This window comes from Macaca mulatta, chromosome 3, assembly GCF_049350105.2.
Source record: "Macaca mulatta isolate MMU2019108-1 chromosome 3, T2T-MMU8v2.0, whole genome shotgun sequence".
NCBI classification, from domain to species: Eukaryota; Metazoa; Chordata; class Mammalia; order Primates; family Cercopithecidae; genus Macaca; species Macaca mulatta.
The window spans coordinates 163,422,374-163,444,805 of NC_133408.1; the positions used below are offsets into that span (position 1 = coordinate 163,422,374).

A 22,432-nucleotide genomic window follows, 5' to 3' on the forward strand; every position below is an offset into this window, starting at 1 on the left:
TACAAAAACAAAAATTAGCTGGGCTTAGTAGCAGCTGCCTGTAATCCCAGCTACTTGGGAGGCTGAGGCAGGAGAATTGCTTGAACCTGGGAGGTGGAGGTTGCAGTGAGCCGAGATTGTACCACTGCACTCCAGCCCGGGTGACAGAGAAAGATTCCGTCTCAAAAAAAAAAAAAAAGTCACATTAAGCTAGAGAGTGTCCTGGGCAGTGTGGATATAAACATGAATGGACGAATCTTCCTCCTCTCAGAGTCTAGGAGGAAAGTTAAATGTAATTGAAATGGAAAATTAGTGTTATAAGTGCTATAATAAAGTATATATTTAAATTACATTAGGAGAATAAAAGAGCAGTAAATCTGTGAAGGCTTCGAAGAGCCTTGCTCTTGGATTGTCTTGAGGGTTGTATAGGGGAACATCAGCAGACAGGAGTGGCAGACTCCGAGGCAGGTGTTCTGCCCCAGTATAGCTTGCTCAGTGAAGACGGTCTCCACAGCGTGGTGTCATTTTGGCCTGGTTCCTTCCTTCTTGCCTACTTTTTTTTGAGACAGAGTCTCACTCTGTCGCCCAGGCTGGAGTGCAGTGGTGCAATCTCGGCTCACTGCAAGCTCTGCCTCACGGGTTCACGCCATTCTCCTGCCTCAGCCTCCAGAGTAGCTGGGACTACAGGTGCCCGCTGCCACACCCGGCTTATGTTTTGTGTTTTTAGTAGAGACGGGGTTTCACCGTGTTAGCCAGGATGGTCTTGATCTCCTGACCTCATGATCAGCCCGCCTCGGCCTCCCAAAGTGCTGGGATTACAGGCGTGAGCCACCGTGCCTGGCCCCTTCTTGCCTACTCTTGCTCCATGTCAGAGCTTTCAGCCTTCACAAATTCAGATAAGATGGGAAAAACAATCTAATCCATATAGTTAGAATACAGACAAAGCTTCTGTAACAAAAACCAAAAACAGATCCACAAAGCAAACAAATAAACAAGAATGACTTAAAGAGAAAGAAGTCATTTCTCTCTCACACATTGCAGAATGGCCCAGGGTTGTGAGAGTGGCTGTATCAACATTACAGTGTGTTTCCAAGGTTGCTCCCAATGTCACCATTTTCCAGGCAGCAGGAAGGAGGAAAGAGGAAGCTCTAGGCAAGCATCTTCAATTTAAAAAGATGACCTGGACAGTGCACATGGCCTTTCCCCTCATGTCCCATTAGTTCAGATTTTGTCACAATGCCACCACACCTTGGGGCAAAGGAGGCCAGGACATTTGGTGTCTACCTGGATGGTCTGTGGCCAGCTAAATACTTGGGGCCTCTGTGGCTAAAAGGAAAAGGGGAAGCATAAATACTGAGAAACCAATGATAGTCTCTGCGTACATTTTAGCCTGCCTTTCAATCAGTCACATGACACTTTTCATAAATAAACCAGAACTCTTTTCCTGAGTAGGCTCGATAGACATTAAACAGAATACGTATCTGTGGGTGTTGATTCGCCACTAGTAATGCGGCCTGTTTTGTTTGTTTGTTTGTTTTGTGACTGAGTCTTGCTCTGTCGCCCAGGCTGGAGTGCAGTGGCGCGATCTCAAAGCTCTGCCTCCCAGGTTCACACCATTCTCCTGCCTCAGCCTCCCAAGTAGCTGGGAGCTGGGACTACAGGTGCCCGCCACCACACCCAGCTAATTTTTTGTATTTTTAGTAGAGATGGGGTTTCACCATGTTATCCAGGATGGTCTCAATCTCCTGACCTTGTGATCTGCCCTCCTCGGCCTCCCAAAGTGTTGGGATTACAGGCGTGAGCCACTGCACCCGGCCCATGACCTATGTTATTTTTTAAAGCCCAGAATATGCCACAGAGTATTTGCAACAACATCTGTGTTGTTTCTATAGATCACGTTGAATTTCTGCACAAAAAGGATACACTTCCAGAATTGTATACTGCTTCACTTTGCAAATAGAGAATTATTCTCCATTTGTAAGTTTCAATCCACTTATTTCTTAAAGGACAACTAAGCCGTGATTATCACTCCTTGTTTTCTTTTGGCTTCATTTATATTTTTCTTTAATGCTTAAGGCCTACAACAGAGCAGTAAACATTTACGTGCATTTCAAAGTTCCATGTTGGTTTCATTCTCTGTGCTAGCAATATCTAAAGTGTAGGAAAGGAACTCTATCACTGAATTATCAGAACCGAAATAGAATTAATTTTAGGAAACAATATATTTTAAAAACTAAGTGGTAAGGTCAAGAGAGGACTACAGTTTCCATGAAGTTAATATTCTGGAGGTGCTCGTGTACGTCCTCATCAGCCACACATCTGGGGAAGAGGGACTTTTCCTGGGTTACCTTAATCAGCACCTTTGTTGTGGAAGCCATGCCAAGTCTTCTTAGGTTTTACAGGAAAATGGATTATTCATGGCACTTCCTCAGTTTGTTCTTGAATCTATGGTCTTCTTTGGGATTTGCTATTCAGAGTCCCTTAACTTGTAGAGGAGAGATAAGAGGGAAAAAAGTATTTATTCTTTTTGTCTATACAATGCCATGTTAGTTTTTCTTATCCTAATGCCATCATCCTTCTCTCTATTTATGAGATACCCTTAGAGGGCCAAGAAAAAAATCATTTTTGGTCCATCTAGGGCCCTTATTCCCTATCAGTTATCTGGCCCTTCCATATTTAAGGTAATTTGATGTACTACAGTCATGTTATAGTTACTTGCTGAGTGGTAGATACCTGATTTGTGATGATCTGACACTTACTAAAGGTTTTTGCACTTGGACTCCTTCTCTGCCCACTCCCCTGGAGTTGGTGTCACCTTTGCCTAGTTGGATAGGCACAAGCTGATCCTGGCCAGTGGAGCCCAGAGTAAGGAGGATGCTCAGGGATCATCTGGCATAACGCTTCAGTCCCACTGCCCTCCATTCCTGATGGCCTTACGCCATTCACAGATCGGTTCATTTTGCTTCAGACATTTTCTTTCTCACAAATCAATACACATCCTCTTCACTCCATTTCTGCTTTTAATCCACCAGTCCTTGTCAAGATAATCAAGATAGCCCTTTCCTATCATCTATGCAAAATTCTTAATCTAATTCCCTAAACTCTTCAACTGAAAGTCAGTTTTAAGCATTACTATTGAAGCTATAAATTTAAAAACTTAATAAAGAATTTGAACATTTCTGAAAAATATTCTAAAGAATTCTAAATTTTAGAATTTTAAGTTCTAGAGAAAAAAATTTATATATAATATGTAAACATATATATCCATATGTAAAACAAGACATTTTACAATTATTTTACTTAATCAGTTAAGTTACACCAGTACCATGCTTTATGAGTTTTCATTATTTCAGTCATTTATTGCTTAAGAATGTCTTCGTGAGTTAGCTTGGAAGGGGTTTCCTACTATTTGCATTATTCTTTCTGTGGGAAATATATTCTTGATTTCATAAAACTAAATTGGAAGTGAAGTTATGATTTTTTAAAAACGATTTTAAGTTGAAGATGACACATTTATGCAGTTATTTTCATGAAGAGAAACTATTTTAATCAATATGTTTTCTGAGTCAGACAAAAGGTTAAAAGATGATGGGCAAAGAGGCTCATTATTTTAATACATTTTTTTCTCTAATTATAAAACCTGCCATCTGAACAAGAAGATCCATGAGGATCTCTTAGTTTGTTTAGCTTACGTGATGTTTGCTCTGCAATAACACCAGCTAGCATGAGGTAATTCACTGTAATTAGAGCTGCCAGTGACAGTTGGGCAATTCAGAGAGAGGCATTTGTCAACAGGTTCTACTTTAGACAAGAAGAGGGAGAGAAACTGGAATCTCCTGCAGGGATAGCTTGCCTGCTCCCAAATGAAGTAGGCAAAGTTTGTCTTCACCCACCCATTACCACAATGGGAGCTGCTTTCCTCACCTTGGCTTTAGATACTTTCTGCATTCTGCCTCCTGGTTACCCCGGAATGTTCCATGCAGCCTCACATCTTCTTCTACGTTTCCCAGTACAGGCCCAGACTTTGAGTCTCTCTTTAAATAGAAGGTAGCATAGGCTTCTTCTCTAGGCCGTAAACTCTATGAGTGAAATCCAAATCTGTCTATGCTTCCTGTTGTCCACAGAGCATAACACAGAGCCTTTAGCAGAACCAGCCGTATTAACTGAATAGTAAATGAGCGAGTGAGTGAATGAATGAGTGAATGTGACTGTGTATATCGTCATTTGTAGGGGGTAGCGCTCATCCTAATCTGTTTTTTAATAAGATTTTACTTACAAGGAAAAAAAAAGTTACATTTTTAGAAGTGTATACATCTAAATGGGGACAATCTCTTAATAATCCAAAAGGGGAAAAACCTTGTAACAGTATAATTTCAGCCATTAGAGACGAGCAGAGAAGGAGAGAGACAACTGATTTGGTGAACCTCCTTAATTGTACTACATTAGCCCTCACTTCACTCACTGGGAGCAACTGGCCTATGTAGATTCTAAACGATCTTATTGATAATCACCCATTAAAAATACAAGAAAGAGGGCTGGGCGCCGTGGCTCACGCCTGTAATCCCAGCACTTTGGGAGGCCAAGGCGGGCAGATCACGAGGTCAGGAGTTTGAGACCAGCTGACCAACATGGTGAAACCCTGTTTCTACTAAAAATATAAAAATTAGCCAGGCTTGGTGGCGTGCGCCTGTAATTCCAGCTACTCAGGAGGCTGAGGCAGGAGAATTGCTTGAACCCAGGAGGTGGAGGTTGCAGTGAGCTGAGATTGTGCCACAGCACTCCAGCCTGAGCGACAGAGCGAGACTCTGTCTCAAAAAAAAAAAAGGAAAGAAAAGAAAAGAGAAAGAAAGAAAAAGGAAAGAAAGAAAGAAAATATATATGTAAGAAAGACAAGTTCATTCAATACTTACTGCTATCTTTTGTGGCGAGGGAAAAAACCCTGTTTCTATAGGGGAAACCTGATGAACATTATTTACATATGAGGTTCCCGGATCCTAGGAGCGATCGAATAATAATAATAGTCAGTTACTGAGCTCCTGTTATATACTAGGTACTACACTAAGAATTTTACATACATTATTTAATTTGTATAACCCAACAACAAATGTTATTTCCATTCTGTTGGTGAAGAAATTAAAGTTTAGAAAGAGGGCACACGGCATCCTATCCTAGTGATATACGTTATTTTCTGTGAAACTCTTACCCCTCCTCCAGGTCTTAAAGGAAAGGTAGTGTCATTTTGTAAACTTATATTTCACAAATATAAACTTGGGTATGAGAAATAGAAGGGATATGAGAAATACATTATTTTCCTTGCAGAAGAAAAGTTATTAGCTAGTATCTATTTCAATATTAAATTCAGTAATTAGTTTAATACCACCTAAAGTATTTGTGTTAATAGACTTACTGTTGTTTTTAACAATCATTTTCAAGCTGTCAAAAAGGGCTCTTATGACATGGTATCAACTCTGATCAAACACAATACTAGTCTGGACCAGCCCTGTGTCAAGCGATGGTCAGCAATGCATGAAGCAGCCAAGCAAGGCCGAAAAGATATCATATCTCTGCTGCTAAAACACGGAGGCAATGTCCACCTGAGAGATGGATTTGGAGTCACACCATTAGGCGTTGCTGCCGAATATGGTCACTGTGATGTGTTAGAACATCTAATCCACAAAGGTATGTGAAAAGGAGTTACACTTTCCTGACTTTTGTCCTGCCTCTCGAACTCTCCTTTTCTCTTCACTCTTCCGCCCCTGAATGTAACTAGGGGAGCTCCTTTTCCTCTGCTAAATGGAACTTGACATCAGATTTTCTCACCTGGTCCCTCGATAGACCCTTATTCTACAACTCAGCTAAGCCCTATGCATTGTGACCTGCACATTTACCAGCCCAGTCCTGATTGCTCTCGAGAAAGACAGTTCAATCTGCACATAGATGGCTCATCAGGGCCTCATGTTCATCTTCTCCTAAACTGAATTCCTCCTGTTTTTCCACTTTTCTGATGTAATAATTGCTCTTGACAGGATCAAAAGGTTGGGTTTATCTCTAATTCCTCCATCACCTGCTTTCCTAAATCCAATCAGTTGCAAACTCTTGTAGCGTTTCTCTTGTCCTCTCATTGCAATCCATCTGCCATCCTGATCAGGTCCCTCAATCCTCCCTGGACCAGTGCAAATACTTTCTAACCATTTTCTGGGTTTCTAGTCTCCCATCAGAGAATCACAGTACATACTGCAACTTGTCTTCCCTCCCTAAAGGACAGCTACAATAGTGTCAACTATCCAAAAAATAATCCCTACTGCATCATCTCAAATTGTTTTACCACGTTTATCCCTCACTGCTCCCATCTTGTATCCTACACTCCAGTCAAAATACACTAGCAATATTCCCAAACATACCTTACATTCCTTCTCTCTGGGTTTGGGTCAAGTCCTTGCCTTCATCTCTTCAGCATAATTCAAAGTCAATCTCTTGAGACACCTCCTCCCTAAATCCTTTCCTAATTCTTCCCAACAGATTGTGACATTGCCCTCCTTTAAACTCTCCAGGTGCTTTATACAACTACAGAACCATGAGTTAAGGAGACCTAACTCCTAAACTGGTTGAGCCACTACTCACTGTGAGTCCCTAGCGTTGTTCCTTCAATATCTGGTTCTCAGCGTCCTCATCCACAAATGAACTCTAGCACCACATGATCCCCAGTGATTCCCTATGGGAAAAAGACTAACATTTTTGAGGTCTCCCAATACAAGCACATTTAAGTATCAAATAAGCCCTGTGAAGTAAGCTGCATTAATCATTCACAGATGTGGAGATGGAGGTGCACGGAAGTAAACGGCTGGCCCCCAGCTCTCACCATAAGCAGCAGAGCCCCTGTCCCCTACATCATGTCTCCTTGTCTTAATGTCAGTGTCACTGGAATATCATACAGTTTGTGCTGTCTGATATTTTGTTTCATTTCCCCTCTAAGCTCCTTAGAGTAGTCACACTTATTCTTCTTGGGGTCACACACACTGATTGCACATAAGAGGGCAATAAAGTATTTGTTAACACTTTATTAACTGTAAGTATTTGTTAAGTTAAACTAGAGGGGGCCGGGCGCCATGGCTCATGCCGGTAATCCCAACATTTTGGAAGTCCAAGGTGGGTAGATTACTTGTTGCCTAGAGTTGGAGACCAGCCTGACCAACATGGCAAAACCCTGTGGTGGTACACGCCTGTAATCCCAGCTACTCAGGAGGCTGAGGCAGAAGAACTGCTTAAACCCAGAAGGTGGAGGCTGCAGTGAGCTGAGATCATACGACTACACTCCAACCTGGTTGACAGAGTGAGACTCCGTCTCAAAAAACAAAACAAAACAAAACAAAAAAACCAAAAAATTCTTGTCTTTAAATTAAAAAGTCTAATGAGCCTTTTTCGGAAGAATTTGCCTATCAAGAAAATTGACTTCATTTCTCCCATGATTTTTGGCCCAAAGATTTTCTAATAAAACAAAGCGTGAGGCATTCGTGACTGTTTTATTAAAAATATAGAAAACATAGAGGCCCTTAATTCTGTACTTTTTAAGTCCTAACCAGAAATGAACACAACAGGCTTTGTGGAGGGTGTTTGTTTGTTTGTTTTTGAGATGGAGTCTCACTCTGTTGCCCAGTCTGGAGTGCAGTGGCGTGATCTCGGCTCATCACAACCTCCACCTCCCAGTTCAAGTGATTCTCCTGCTTCAGTCTTCTGGGTAGCTGGGACTACAGGCGTGTGCCACCATGCCCAGCTAATTTTTGTATTTTTAGTAGAGACAGAGTTTCACCATGTTGGCCAGGCTGACCTCGAACTCCTGACCTCATGATCCGCCCACCTCAGCTTCCCAAAGTGCTGGGATTACAGACGTGAGCCACTGCACCGAGTCCCACAACAGGTTGTTTTTAAGGGGATTGTTTAAACAATACCATACAGTTATCATCATGCCACATGTTTTATACGGCCAGGTGGTGATGTGCTTGCTTTGGCGGATGATGGGGCGTCGGTGATGTTTGAGGCAGCAGGAGGTGGCAATCCCGACTGCATTTCCCTCCTGCTGGAATATGGAGGAAGCGGAAATGTACCTAATCGAGCAGGGCATCTTCCTATACACCGAGCTGCCTATGAGGGGCATTATCTGTGAGTGATAAATTATAGGATAATTATTTGAGTTAAAAATGCAAATTTGTATATACAGTATAATCACAAGTCTATATGTAATACCTTTCAAAATCTGAGGAGAAATAGGCATAATCTTCAGGTTTTGATGCTCCATATTTAGATATCTAGAGCTCATTTAATTTTCCTCCTTTTGATATTCTTGTACTTCCAAAAAATGAATTTATAGTACTTTTATAATGAAAAGAAATTTTCTTTTAGAAGGAGTTAAGCCATAAGTGAGAAATCTCCACAAGCCACTCAAGAGTGCCTTTTTGTTTACAAACGTATTTAACAAAAGGCTACAGAGTTTCTAAAAATTTTGCCCTTGACAAAGGATTAAAATTTGTAATGATACTATCAGTGTTATTCCAATTATTTCCTAACATATCCAAGATATTATAGTATAATGTCAAATATATTCTTGAACAGAAAAGTTTCGTTATAAGTTTAGAATTCTTCATTCCATACAAATGGTTGAATAGATTCTTAAATCACAAAATGTACAAAATTAACACATTGGTAGAAATCTAGATCACTATATTAAACTACCCACCATGAGAAGATGGTTTTAGGCAATTAAATATATTTCATAAGATCAAAAACTTTGAAGTAATTGGGCTTTATAGTTTTCAGTGGGCCTTTGGCTAAGTGGCCAGTGATTCATAATTGATGCTAAGTGACATGTTGTTAGAGTTTACTTGGATTTAATCCCAGTGTTCATAAATTCATAAAGTAGGCACAAGAGATCACGTTATCCTTGCCATGTGGCTCTCATACATGTCTAGCTGGTTAGTCAAGTGTGAAACTCACAACTATATCACATGTACTTAGAAATATAAACTGTGGTTGGTTATCTCAATTGGACTGATGCCAGGTTGATGGAATATTAAAGACTCTTCTTTTGGCTAATAATTCAATTGCAAATTATATGGAAGCAGACAGAATGTACATGGTCAATATTTAAAAATAGATTGCGTAGGAATCAGTCAAAGAGAAATAATTCATAAGAATTCGAAAAGGCCCAAATTCTTGTCCTGCTCTACATCTAACTGTGTGACCTTGGACAATCATTTTGCCTCTTCAGACTTCAGATTGTTCTTCTGTTAAATGAAGCAGTTGGACTAAATGACATCCAGGGTCACTTCCTATGACCCCATGATCCTAATGGTCAAGAATATGAAACAGTCCTCTATGGCATTAGAAAGGCTTACTTTTCTCCTACATTTTTAAAAATAGTATTGGTTGTCTGTAAATATTATATTGTTCAGAGGAGAACTGGAAGATGGGGAGGGTTCCCGAGGAACCACAATTCTAGGAAAAAACGTATAAGATGCAGTTTCCTAGGAATATTGAGAACAGAAAGCTAAATCAAAACTGAGCTACAGTACACTAAACTAAATAGTTGTACCTCACAGACAAAGGTTAAATGTTTTACTACAAAGTTATCTAGAGAAAATAAGGGAAACTATACAATTTGCATTCACTTATCTAGTGAGAATGGTAGTTTATTTAATTTCTTGATTTTCTTTATGGCACGTAGATATTTGACTTTTTTTCTTTTAGTGCACTGAAATATCTTATCCCAGCAACATCTAAAAATGCAATTCGGAAAAGTGGGCTAACACCAATTCACTCAGCAGCAGATGGACAAAGTGCACAGTGTCTAGAGCTGCTCATTGAAAATGGTTTTGATGTCAACACTCTACTTGCTGACCACATTTCCCAGAGCTATGACGATGAGAGGAAGACTGCGCTGTATTTTGCCGTTTCTAATAATGATGTTCGTTGCACAGAAGTCCTTCTGGCTGCAGGTGCAGACCCAAACTTAGATCCCCTCAACTGTCTACTTGTGGCAGTGAGGGCCAATAATTATGAAATTGTCCGGCTGCTTCTCTCCCATGGCGCCAATGTCAATTGTTATTTTATGCATGTGAATGACACTCGTTTCCCCAGTGTCATTCAGTATGCCTTAAACGACGAGGTAATGCTGAGGCTATTGCTGAATAATGGCTATCAAGTGGAGATGTGCTTTGACTGCATGCATGGTGACATCTTTGGAAATTCATTTGTGTGGTCAGAGATAGAGGAAGAGGTGCTGCCAGGATGGACATCTTGTGTAATAAAAGATAACCCGGTGAGTTACGCCTTTTCTGCTTTATATTGGGTCATCATCCTAATTTAAGACCCATTCATTCAATTAGGGATATTATAAGACAAGAAAAATAAACTCTAATTTTTCTATTTTAGTTTTTCTTCAACTTTTGTTTGCAATGATATGGGGATATAAGCATAAATCTAGCCCCCCGCCAAAAAAAAAAAAAAAAAAAAAAAAAAAAGATGCTGTTTGTTTTTTCTTGACTTGAAAACTGAATGTAGAAGAATGTGAAAATGTAGGCAATTAGTCACTTCTGCCTGTTTGGTGGAATATTGGGGCCAGATGGAAAGAAGCGTGACTCCTCCATGCTTTGCTGACCACAGTCACATCAAAGCCAGGCGAGTCTTCAGGGCTGATGGCTTCACAGAGAGAAGCAAACAATTTATTTTTAATTTTTGTTCATTACAAGGAGGAATCTTTTATTTTCTGTAATAAGACAAAGAGTAATTTTTCCATAACACAATTGAGTGTTTATGTATATGGTATATTAAAAAATATTACTAAATTAAATTTTATCAATTCTCTCAGTTCTGTGAGTTTATTACAGTTCCTTGGATGAAGCACTTGGTAGGCAGAGTTACTCGCATACTAATAGATTACATGGATTATGTTCCTCTGTGTGCTAAACTGAAGTCTGCACTAGAAGTACAGAGAGAATGGCCAGAAATCCGCCAAATACTAGGTAAAAACCAAAAGTTTCACCTACAATTTTTAAATTAAGAACACATATGGGGGAGATTTCTTAATGTCTTCTTTGATACTTTTTCTGTGCTACTCTACTGTATTTCCAGAATTATCTGGGTTTTAAAATCATCCTTAACACCTCCTCTGTTGTAAGATACATATTTTCATTTTTCTTTTTATTTTCCGGCTTTGTAATTGTGTAATGAGTAATACTACAACTATATTAACGTACTGATTGCAATTTATTTTTAAAATTAACTTCTATAATATCATACAATATGTAGACTGCAAGCTCCACGTGGCTAGAGATCTACTTTATTTCTTGTTATATCCGCAAGGCTTAGCATAGTGCCTAATAAGTAGTACATTTCAATAAATATGGAGTAAATGAATTAATGGAAGGGATTAGAATTATTCTTTTTGACATGCTTTCTCTGAGGTCTTTATTGACAAAGTCCTATCATCATAGGTTAGTATTTATAGACAGGCCATTTTGTCTTTTCTAGATGAAAGTTTATCATGAAAATGAATTATACAAGTTTCAGTGAAAGCACATTTTAAAATAATCCAAATACAAATAAAACCCAGAAAAATATCATAGATTTGAGATGCTTTCACTTTCAAAATATGAGTTTGGGAAAATAAACTTTCAAAAACTAGTTGGACATCAATTTCATGAAGCCTAAAGAAGCATTATAGAATTTTATATGACATTTAAATAATTTGGCATCTTTAATATACCTGAATCAGCCTTCTCTTGGAATTAGTTCTATAATAGAAGAGATTTTGCGGCAACTAAAACAGGAAACTTGGAGAATCTGAAGAGTAATATAGTGTTGTTAGCCCAGAAATTGAGCTCTGGGGTCAGATAGACCTAGAATGAAATGGAATTCTGGCCTTGCCTCGGAGTAGGATTGCTAGATTATAAAATGCATATGTAATTCAGGACTGATGTTTTCATGAAAAAAAGCAACAATTTATTGTTACCATTTTTGCTTCTCTAAGTGGAAGAAGATTTTTTATTTCCTATAAAAAGACCAAGATAGACATTCTAGTTGTGTGACTTTGAGCAAGTTACTTACTCTTATGCCTAGGTTTTCCCATTGCAAAGTAGATGTAGGATAGTATTAACCTCATACGTGGTTGTGGGAATCTAAAGAAATAATGCATATAAGGTGCTTAGTGTCTAGAATATTTAAATTACTTAATAAATTTAGTTAGTTTTAAAACTAAAGTAGCATTTTTATGTTTTTATTACATGGTAAGTTTATGTGAGGTATCTGAAATGTATATGTACAGTGTGCTATGAAATATTGTAGAGTTAAGTATTATCATGCTTATTTTTTACAAATAAAAAGCTAAGGCTAAGGGAAATTACAAAATAGTCTAGACTCTATGCATTCTTGAAAACCACTTCTCTAAGTTCCCTTCCTGGACTTAGGCCTCATTGAGAGTAAAATCAAAAATCAAGCAGGACAGAAACAAGAAAGGACCCACAAAAAAGTGGGGGTGGCAGACAGAGCCAGGAAACCGCAGAGATCTAACCACCATATTTTGGGTCATTGCAAGAAAATAATAGAGTAAGAAGCTCTGTAAAGTTAGAAGAGCTATCTGCTACCAAGCATCCTTCTAAAAATTCAAGAAAACTAAATGCAAATAAAAATGAACAGAAAATATCACAGTCAAATCCCATAATAGTAAGAAAAAATAGAAAGAACAGAATGATATCCCCACGGGCAATGAATACGTAACTAAAAAAACACACTCTCCGAACAATCAAAATTCAAACCTGCTATTTCAAAATGAGCTAAAAAGCATGAGGAAAATAATATCAGATATGAATGAACAACACGAGTCAAAATTTGAAAAATTCAGAAATCAGGTAACAACTGAGGAAAGAATTAGGAATAAAAATTAGAAAAAATTAATTTCAAATGTGAAGACTGAACTAGAATGAAAACAAGAAATAGCAACACAGTCGACAATACATTGAGAGTTATAAGAGGATATGAAAGAAAAAGTTTAAATCAAATATAAATGAAGAAATAGATAAAAGGATTTTAATATATATATATATTTGTCTATTTCAATAGGTTTTGGGGAAACAGGTGGTGTTTGGTTATATGGATAAGTTGTTTAGCGGTGGTTTCTGAGATTTTGGTGCACCTAATCACCTAAGCAGTGTACGCTGTACCCAATGTATACTCTTTTATCCCTGGCCCAACCTTCCCCCTGAGTCCTCAAAATCCATTGTATCATTCTTATGCTTTTGCATCCTTGTAGCTTAGATAAAATGATTTGAAAGACAGTTAAAAACATTGACGACAATGAATAGTCAATACATGGATAAGATTCCTTGAAAAGGAAAACCAAATCAAGAGAACATAACAAATACAAAAACTAAGTTTCAAGAAAAACTTGTAATAAAAAAGAAAGATTTGAAACTATAATATACAAAATGCTATATCCTTTGGGCACATAGGCAAAAAGAACAAGTGACTTATAAGGGAAAATATAGGTTATTATTAAACTTTTCATCAACAATACTTTATGCCAAAAGAAAATGGAGTCACCTATTTAAGACTCTTCATGGAAGGAAAATGTGAGCCAAGGATGCTTACACAGCAAAATGGACTTCCAATGATCAATGTAGGCAAACTGTTGTCAGTATGCAAGAACTCAGGAAATATTGTTCCTCTTACTGATGTCTGAATGATCCACTAAGAAATGGCCTTTAGACAACCCAAAATGATTAGTGAGATATCAGCATGAGAACTAGTATTAAACAGGACTAACACTAAACAGAATGCCAAGACTAAGTGAGAGTTAAAAGGGAGAAGATGCAACACGTAATGGTTATATGCGCTGATAAGACAGATACAACACAATTATTCATTTTTGAATATTAGTAAGTAGATTAAATAATATTTAATAATTAAAATACATATTTTTAAATATCTTAAAATATTGATGGTGATATAATATTAATATTGTTATGCTGAGGATGAGAGAGATATTCAGCAAATGAGTAATTAAGGAACATTCCAATTCCATTCTTTGTATCCTTGAAACCAAAGATTGTCAGTGTGTCAGAAAGAAAATACAGATGTAATAGAGAAGCGATTAAAGAAAAATCCTGTAGTCCTGAATTTGAATTAGAAGTAACAATATAAACTCATAAGCTATTGTATCTTGAAAGCATCTGTGTGCATGAGGACTATGCTGTGGGGGGTGGGGGTGTGTATGTCAGAGGTGTGTGTGTGTGTGTGTGTGTGTGTGCACATCTGTCTGTTTACAGATAAGTCTTAGAAATAATGATAAACCCAGTAGCAATGAGCATTCCTACGACACAGATTTTGGCCTGGAAATGCCATTTCCTACGAAAAGAAACCAGGGTTTTTGCTGGAGGTTGTTTTGTTTTTGAGAAATGGATGACTGCATCTGGGGAAGGAAATGATTAAGATGAACCTGGAACATCTGGTCATACCAGAAAGCAAAGACTACACGATTCATGACAAAAGAATTCAGGGGCTAACTTGAAGAGGCTCCAACTGGCCAAAGATGGGACAATTTAAGTTTCAAAAAGGGTAATGATTTCAATGAATTAAAACCAATCTATTTAAATATATAATTTGTGGGTTTCTTTCTTTTCTTTTTTTTCCTTCAACTTGTGTTTTAAGTTTTAAGGGTACATGTGCAGAATGTGCAGGTTTGTTACACAGGTAAACATGTACCATGGTGGTTTGCTGCACAGATCATTCCATTACCTAGATATTAAGTCCAGCATCCATTAGCTATTCTTCCTGATGCAGAAACTCCCCCAGCTACCCTTCGACAGGCCCCAGTATGTGTTGTTCCCCTCCACGTGTCTGTGTGTTCTCATCATTCAGCTCCCACTTATAAGTGAGAACATGCAGTGTTTGGTTTTCTGTTCCTGCATTAGTTTGCTGAGGATAATGGTTTCCAGCTCCATCCATGTCCCTGCAAAGGACATGATCTCATTCCTTTTTATAGCTGCATAGTATTCTATGGTGTATATGTACCAAATTTTCTTGATGGGCATTTAGGTTGATTCCATGTCTTTGTTATTGCAAATAGTGCTGCAATGAATATACGTGTGCTTGTATCTTTACAATAGAATGATTTATTAAATATACATTTATTTAAAAAACTGGTCAGCTCCAGAAGATGATAGAAAATCAACTCATTATCTTAAAAACTTGTAAAAAGAAAGACTTAAGCATTTATTCTGCTTTACATATATATACACACACACATATATATATAAACTGTGCCATTAGTAACTAAAGAGTAGATGAGCAAAAACCTTCCTTTATAAAAGTATTCTAAATAATTTTAAAAGATATAATTAGATACCACCATTATATAGCCCCCAATAAATTAATGGATGTAGTCATTGAAAATCAACATAGCCCCCAAAGAATGAACACAGAACTAGCTATAGTTCTGCCAAAGAGATCAAACCCAAGCCTGCTTAAGTATCTGGAGCCAGTTACCAATTTGCAAGAAATAGAGGAGACAGTGGGACATGGAACTGCACCACGAAAATGCAATCAGCAAAGTTCAGGCTGTGGGAAACTACAGAGCATTTGGGTTCTTCAAATATTAGTTGAAAGGACAAGAAGGGCATGGAGAGCATAACCTGCAGATTAGAAAAGACTTAAAGGACATAGCAAAAATTTTAAAAATATATTGTCAATACTATAGTGCACTTAGATGATGAAACTCTAAAGAAAGTGATTACAAGTCAGAAGAGTAGTTATTTATGGCAGGGGAAAGGAATAAGGAAGGATGGATTGTAGAAGAATTTCTTTGGTCTCTGGCAAAGTCCTATTTCCTATAGACCTAGGAGGTGATTATAGATGTTCAATCAATAATTACTTATGTAACTTACGAAACTATACATGTGTACTTTATTTTATTTTGCAATAAAAAACTTAAAACCTTCTTTTTTTAGCTTGGAGATTGCAAAGGGGAGAAAAATGCTGAGGCTTAGATAAATTAATTTCTCAAAGTAGTAGACATAGAAAATAACAAAGTGAAGATTTGAACTCTTGTTTGTCTTACTTGAAAACACAGACTCTACGATACCATTATACTTCCTGTCATAGAACAGATTTTGCTTCTAAATGGAAATTGATTGCTCACTTTTTTTTTTTTTTTTTTTTTTTTTGCAAAATACTTACCAATTCTGATGACTTTGGAAAGACAGTCCAAGTAAGAATAAGGGCAGAAAGTTTTTTTATTGTTTCCATCATATATTATTGTGACTAGAGTCGAAGCCAGTTGATTGCTATGAGTGTGATTAACCACTGGATGTCAGGAGTCCTCCAGCTAGCTGTAAGGCAGCGTATTTGTTAGGAAAAAAAAATCGTACTTTTTTTTTAGATTTTTTTTTCTGCTTATTTTGGTAATGTTGCATCAATAACTTTTGAGAATATTGTTTTTAATTTTAAAAGATAAATTGTTTATATCATTGAACGTAATTGAGATGTGATCATGTTTATTATTGCATTGAATGACAGTTAATATTTATCGAATGGCTACAATGTACTGAGCACTTTTATAATACTTTACATGACTTGTTTAATCTTCAAACAACCCTATGAGATAAGTACTGTTGTTATCCTTATTTCACAGATGGGAATACCAAACTCACAGACATCAAGTGATTTGCCCAAGGTCACACAAATATTAGGGGGCAGAGCTAGGAGTTTAATCCAAGCTGACCACGTCCAGAGCGCACATCTAAGCCTGAATGCTATGCTGCTCCTTCATTCATTCATATTGCTGCTATAAAATATCAATCTTGCAATTATAATATAGATAAAGTAAGAATTGAAAATATCAGATATTTAAATACTGTTAGTATATTTTTTGAGAATATACAAGGTTTAAGTATCAGACACTGGAAACAAAACTCAGATTGGATTATTCATGATATGTGGAATCATCTGCATCTATGTTTCATGGATAATTATTTATCAGACAGATTGGTAGGAGAAAGAAAGTAAAGAAATCTATCTCTATAATACTTAGCTCTAAAAAATAGAGAAGAGATGTGAGCATTTGCTTTCTTAAGTCCATTTATTAATTCCACAAATTCTAGTTGAACACCTACCATGAGCCAGACTCTCTTCCTGGCACAGAGACAGACTAAATGTCTGCCCTCATGGAACTTATATTCTAGAGGAGTAGACTAGAATGTTCAATTACAATTTGAATTTCACTTAAAATCACCAGCTGCTAAAGTGTGCATACATGTTTTTCAGAATACACTACTCATGTTATTCTGAAATAGTCATATCTTAGGGGTCAAGCCACTATTTAAAAAATTTTTTTTGCTTATTTTCCTTTTAGAGAATCCTTGTTCATTGAAGCATTTGTGTCGGTTAAAAATTCGAAGACTTATGGGTCTCCAGAAACTCTGCCAGCCAGCCTCAATGGAGAAGCTTCCTCTACCACCAGCTATTCAAAGATACATATTATTTAAAGAGTATGATCTCTATGGACAAGAGCTAAAATTGCCATAACTTAATATTTTAAAATGTGATTTTAAAAAATATTTTGAAATGTGATTCCCTCAGATAATTTCTTGTAACTATTTTACATCCTTAATCCTTAATTGTAAAGTGTATCTAAATGCATTGACAGTTTTATAGTTATATCATGTGTTCTTACGGGAACACCATGATTTATGTCTTTAAAGACATTAGCATTTTTTAAAGATAGTATTTTGAACTTAGATTTGTATCTTTGTTTGCTACAAGTCATCAAACTCTCCCTATCAAGTGGCTCCTACAATATCCACATCAAGTCTCTATGTTTAAAAAACAGATAACCACTTTCTCAAACCCACATCTGCCAGTTGCTGGCCGGATTCTCCTGTCTCTCAAGGTCTTGCTGTGTGAAAGAGTTCCTCCTGCCTGTAAGTTCACAGACTGTGATCTGGCATCTACCCCTCCACTGCTTTTCTCAAGGTCCCTGACAATCTCTTTGTTGCTAAATTCAGTGAACATTCTTCAGTCCCTCTTCCAATTGATTCCTACAGCATTCAACATTGTTGCCTGTTCCTTGCTTGAAAGGATACCTCTTTCCTTGTTTCTTGCAAAACCTGTTCTCTTGGGTGTCCTCCCACCTCCCTGGACACTCTGTCTCTGGCTTCTTTCTGCCTAGCTCATCTCTAGCCAATCTTATAGTTGTATATCTTAAGCCCTCTTCTCTTTGTTCTTTAAGTTATATATCCTAAGCCCTCTTTGCTTTGTTCTCTGGGAAATTTTATTCACATCCATGGTCTCAATCATTTTGCTAGAGACTACAAAATTTCTATCCGAAGCTCAACTCTTTCTCTCATGTTCTCCCGACCTATGTAGACAATTGACCTAGTGAACATTTGAACACAGAGACACCTCAAATTCAACATGTCCCCAGATGAACTCAAAAAAAAAAAAAAAAAAAAAAAGCTCTTTCTTGAGCTCAATAGTTAGCACAATGCTCAATTCAGTTTTCAAAGAAAAAAGCCTGGACGTTAGGCTTGACAAGCCCATTTTCCTCACCCAATAAGACAAATCACCAAATCCTATTAAGTTTGTCTCCTGAAGTCATCTTCCACTCACCACCCCTCAACCCCACCCCCATTTGGCCCTAAGTCTATTATCTTCTTTTTCCCTGGATAATACAGTGCTGCTTATCTGGCTCCCCTGCCTCTGTCTTGCCCTGTCCCAGACACTTTCTACACACAGCATCTCAGAATAGCCTTTTACAAATATAATAGACTTTCTCTTCTCTGCTTAAGATCATTCCCATTGCTCTTCAATTCCAACGTTCTCACTTGAACTTTCATGATCTAACTCCTGCCTTCTTCTCTAGCCTCATCTCTAGATGTCTCCCTTTCCTCCCTTCCCTTGAACCTTCTAGAATTTTATTTTTTAAACAGTGATCCCCAGACTTTAAGGTGTCATACACCAACAGGTTTTGTTGTGTTGATTTTTCAAAAAGAGTCATTAAGAAATACCATCTACTATCACCATCATTTCATAAAAGAAGGGTCATTTTAATGCCAGAAAATAAGATGGTTATAAACTCAGTCATTCAAGTTGAATGATTTTTACTTTGAAAAGACCTCACACTGCTCTCATTTCTCCACTGATGAGTGAGAATTTCACTGTGGGCCATCAAATATCTGAGGACCTTTGTATGGGCAACCACTGCTGTAGAATAGACCACGCTCTATTTTAACCTCAGGGTCTTTGCATTTCCTTCTCTCATCTGGAACTCTCTTTCCACTTTTTCTGCACCCTTTCACCTGATCAAATCCCTCTTACCCTATAGGTCTCAGCTGAGATGTTGCTTCCTCTAGGATGGGAAGCCTAAGCACAGAACTTGTCATGCTATATTACAGCTGCCTATGTTCCCTGCTGTCTTCCCACTAGACTATAAGCTCTATGAGCGCAGGTTCTATCTTTGTTTTGTTTTCTAGTGCTTTCTCAGGGCCAAACACATTCCCTAGAGCATGGAGTTCAATAATTATTTGTTGAAATACATTGAATAAGTGACAAAAATAATCAGTGACATCATGGTGAAATAATAGTTTTAAATTTCTGAGTGAGTTATGTAATCTTATAATGTAATTATTTAATGTTATTTTTCTTAGATTTTAATAGTGTATTTTTCTTATATTTATTTTTACCTTGTTACTATATTCTTTCAACAGTAATATCTCACTGGTCTGTAAAGTTTTCAAGTTGTATTTAGCTTTAGTTACCTTTGAAAGATAAATAAGTATGAAAAAATTGTACAATTAGGGCTATAATTTTAACTTCTTGTATTCCCTAGAGGACATTTTTATATGTAAATTAAACTGTAATGTATTTATCTTTAATTGTAACATCTTGCATACAAGATTTTATTATTCTTGTGCTGTACTCTTAGATGTGGTTAAATGTATTGTTACCTAAAAATATTACTCTAATAAAAAATCATATTGAGGTTATAAGTCCGTTTTATGATACTTCGTATATTAAACTTTTGCTCACTAAAGCTTTGACATTTTATTTGATATATATTTGTATAGATAATATTCAAAAAATACTTGGATATAAAGATATGAATTAACTGCACATGCTATGGGTTTTAAAAGTGGGTTTTTTGGCATTTATGAAGCAAGAGAAAAATGCGTCTTATGAAAAAGAAGCAATTGCTGTATCTAAATCAGATTTGATCTTTTGCTCACCATATTTTGGGTTTTTCTAGCAGTGTATTTGTTTTTGAGATGGCTGGATGGAAAAAGGAATTAATTTCCATCTCATTAGGACTCTGTTTCTTCTAGAGTATGTCACTTTATCCGGGAAAGGGTAACAGCTGCTCCTACCCAGTCAGCATTAGAAGAAGCCAAACATTCTACAGTGGAGCCTGTCTAACCACTGTGGAATCAACATGGCAGAGTTTGGATGCCATCTTCCCCCATGTTGCCAAGATGTCTGTGACTGTTTTAGTCTCTGTGGATTTTGTTTTGTATCACACAGAGAGTCCGGGTGGAAAAAAGCCGATCTGAACTCTCATTAAGCATGTTTTATCTTTCCATAGGCCATCATTAAATAGGATCTCCATTTCTGGCTAAAGATAATTTTAAGAAGGACATTGAAACCAAGTGCCTCCTGAAAAATATGATTTAATCACGTTAATTAGCCACAGAACATGCTTCCCGGTAATAGGGTGTCAGTGCAGAAGATGTGAAAACGATTGTATCAATGTGCAGCAAATATTCATAGGTAACACCGCCTTTAATGCAGGCTTTTGAACAACCAGAAACTTTGGGACAGACAGCATGGAAACTCTAACAAGATGGAGTATCTTATGACACAGAGAACATACGTATGTAAGCCTTTCTCTTGTCACTGACCTTTTTACCAGAAATTCCTATGCAAATTTTGGTTTCAAGTTTCATACTCTTATGTATATAGTCACCTTCCAATCAGAAATTACTTAGGAATATAAAAATTATAAGCTGCTTCAGCAACATGAATGCAGCTGGAGGAGGTCATAATCCTACAAAAATTAATGCAGGAACAGAAACAAAGTACCACATGTTCTCACCTATAAGCGGAAGCTAAACATTGAGTACACATGGACATAAAGATGGGAACAACAGATACTGTGGACTACTACATAGAGCAAGGTGGGGAGGAAGAGAGAGGAGGGAGGGGGAAAGGGAGAGGGAGGAGGAGAGGGAGGGAGAGGGAGGGAGAAGGAGAGTGAGGAAGGGGAAGGAGGGGGAAAGGGAAGGAGGGTGAGGAGGGGGAGGAGGGGGGAGGAAGAAGAGAAGGGGGAGGAAGGGGGAAGGCAGAAGGGGGCAGGGGTTGAAAAACTACTTAACGGGTACCATGCTCACTACTTGAGTGAAGGGATCCAGACCCCAAACCTCAGCATCATGCAATATAACCATGTAACAAACCTTCACATGCACCCCCGTATCTAAAATAAATGTTGAAATTATTTTTTAAAAATGTAGGCTGCTTCAAGTTTTTTATGAAACAACATGCACATTATACACATATATACACACAAGTACATCACACATACATATGTAATACACACATAGACATACACACATGCATTGAAATATGGCATGATATTGCAGTACTGTAGGTAATGCAGTTGGCAAGGACACATATTTTGTACTTAAATAGATATCATGTTAAGTGGAATAAGCCAGACACAGAAAGACAAATATCTCACTTATATGAAGAATCTAAAAAAAGCAAACTCATGGAAGCAGAAAGTAAAATGGTGGTCACCAGGAGGCAGGAGAAGAGGGGATTCGGGAAATGTTGGTCAAAGGATACACAATTTCAGGAGAAATAAGTTCAAGAAATGTATTGTACAACATTGTGACAACAGTTAAAATAGTGCATTGTATACTTGAGAATCTCAGAGTAGATTTTGCCTTCTCATGACAAAAAAAAAGTATATGAGGTAATGAATATGTTAATTTGCTCAATATAGCCATTTTACAATATACACATACTTCAAAGCATCATGTTGTATACCATAAATATATACAATTGTTGTCAATTTAAAAAATACAAAAAGATACCACAAAAGATATCAATTACCTTTACAGTGTCTTAAGTTTAAACAGATAAATAGTATCATTAAAATATAAAAATAAAAACAGACTATGAGCCACTTTGAGCCAGGCTCTGCAAATTATTAGCTGCTTGGTTTTGGACAAGGCATGAACTAAGTGTCTAAAGTACTATATCCAATATAGAGTAAGTGCACATGAAACCTGAGCTCTCATCATTATTACTACATAGTGGCAGTGCCAATGTCAGAGCTGCAAAAGTCAAGAACCTTGGTCGTATGGTACATGACTGTAGATTGTCATTATACCTGAAAATACAAAAAGAAAAT

The 22,432-nt window shown here is 37.3% G+C and overlaps 1 protein-coding gene across 10 annotated transcripts in view; it reads left to right on the plus strand.

Annotated features, from left to right (window-relative positions):
* Positions 1 to 20,012, plus strand: part of ASB15 (ankyrin repeat and SOCS box containing 15) — a 37,993-nt gene extending 17,981 nt beyond the window's left edge. For 7 of the 10 annotated variants that reach the window (XM_001086050.4, XM_015134829.3, XM_015134830.3 and 4 more), the window contains 5 exons: positions 5,413 to 5,658; positions 7,965 to 8,136; positions 9,721 to 10,291; positions 10,841 to 10,994; positions 17,378 to 20,012. In XM_001086050.4, the coding sequence (XP_001086050.1) occupies positions 5,413 to 5,658; positions 7,965 to 8,136; positions 9,721 to 10,291; positions 10,841 to 10,994; positions 17,378 to 17,550 (1,316 nt within the window). In that variant the 3' untranslated portion in view covers positions 17,551 to 20,012. The remainder of the gene's footprint in view (positions 1 to 5,412; positions 5,659 to 7,964; positions 8,137 to 9,720; positions 10,292 to 10,840; positions 10,995 to 17,377) is intronic. The other 3 variants (XM_077998101.1, XM_077998102.1, XM_015134831.3) reach the window with 2 other exon arrangements.
* The last annotated feature ends 2,420 nt before the right edge of the window (positions 20,013 to 22,432 follow it).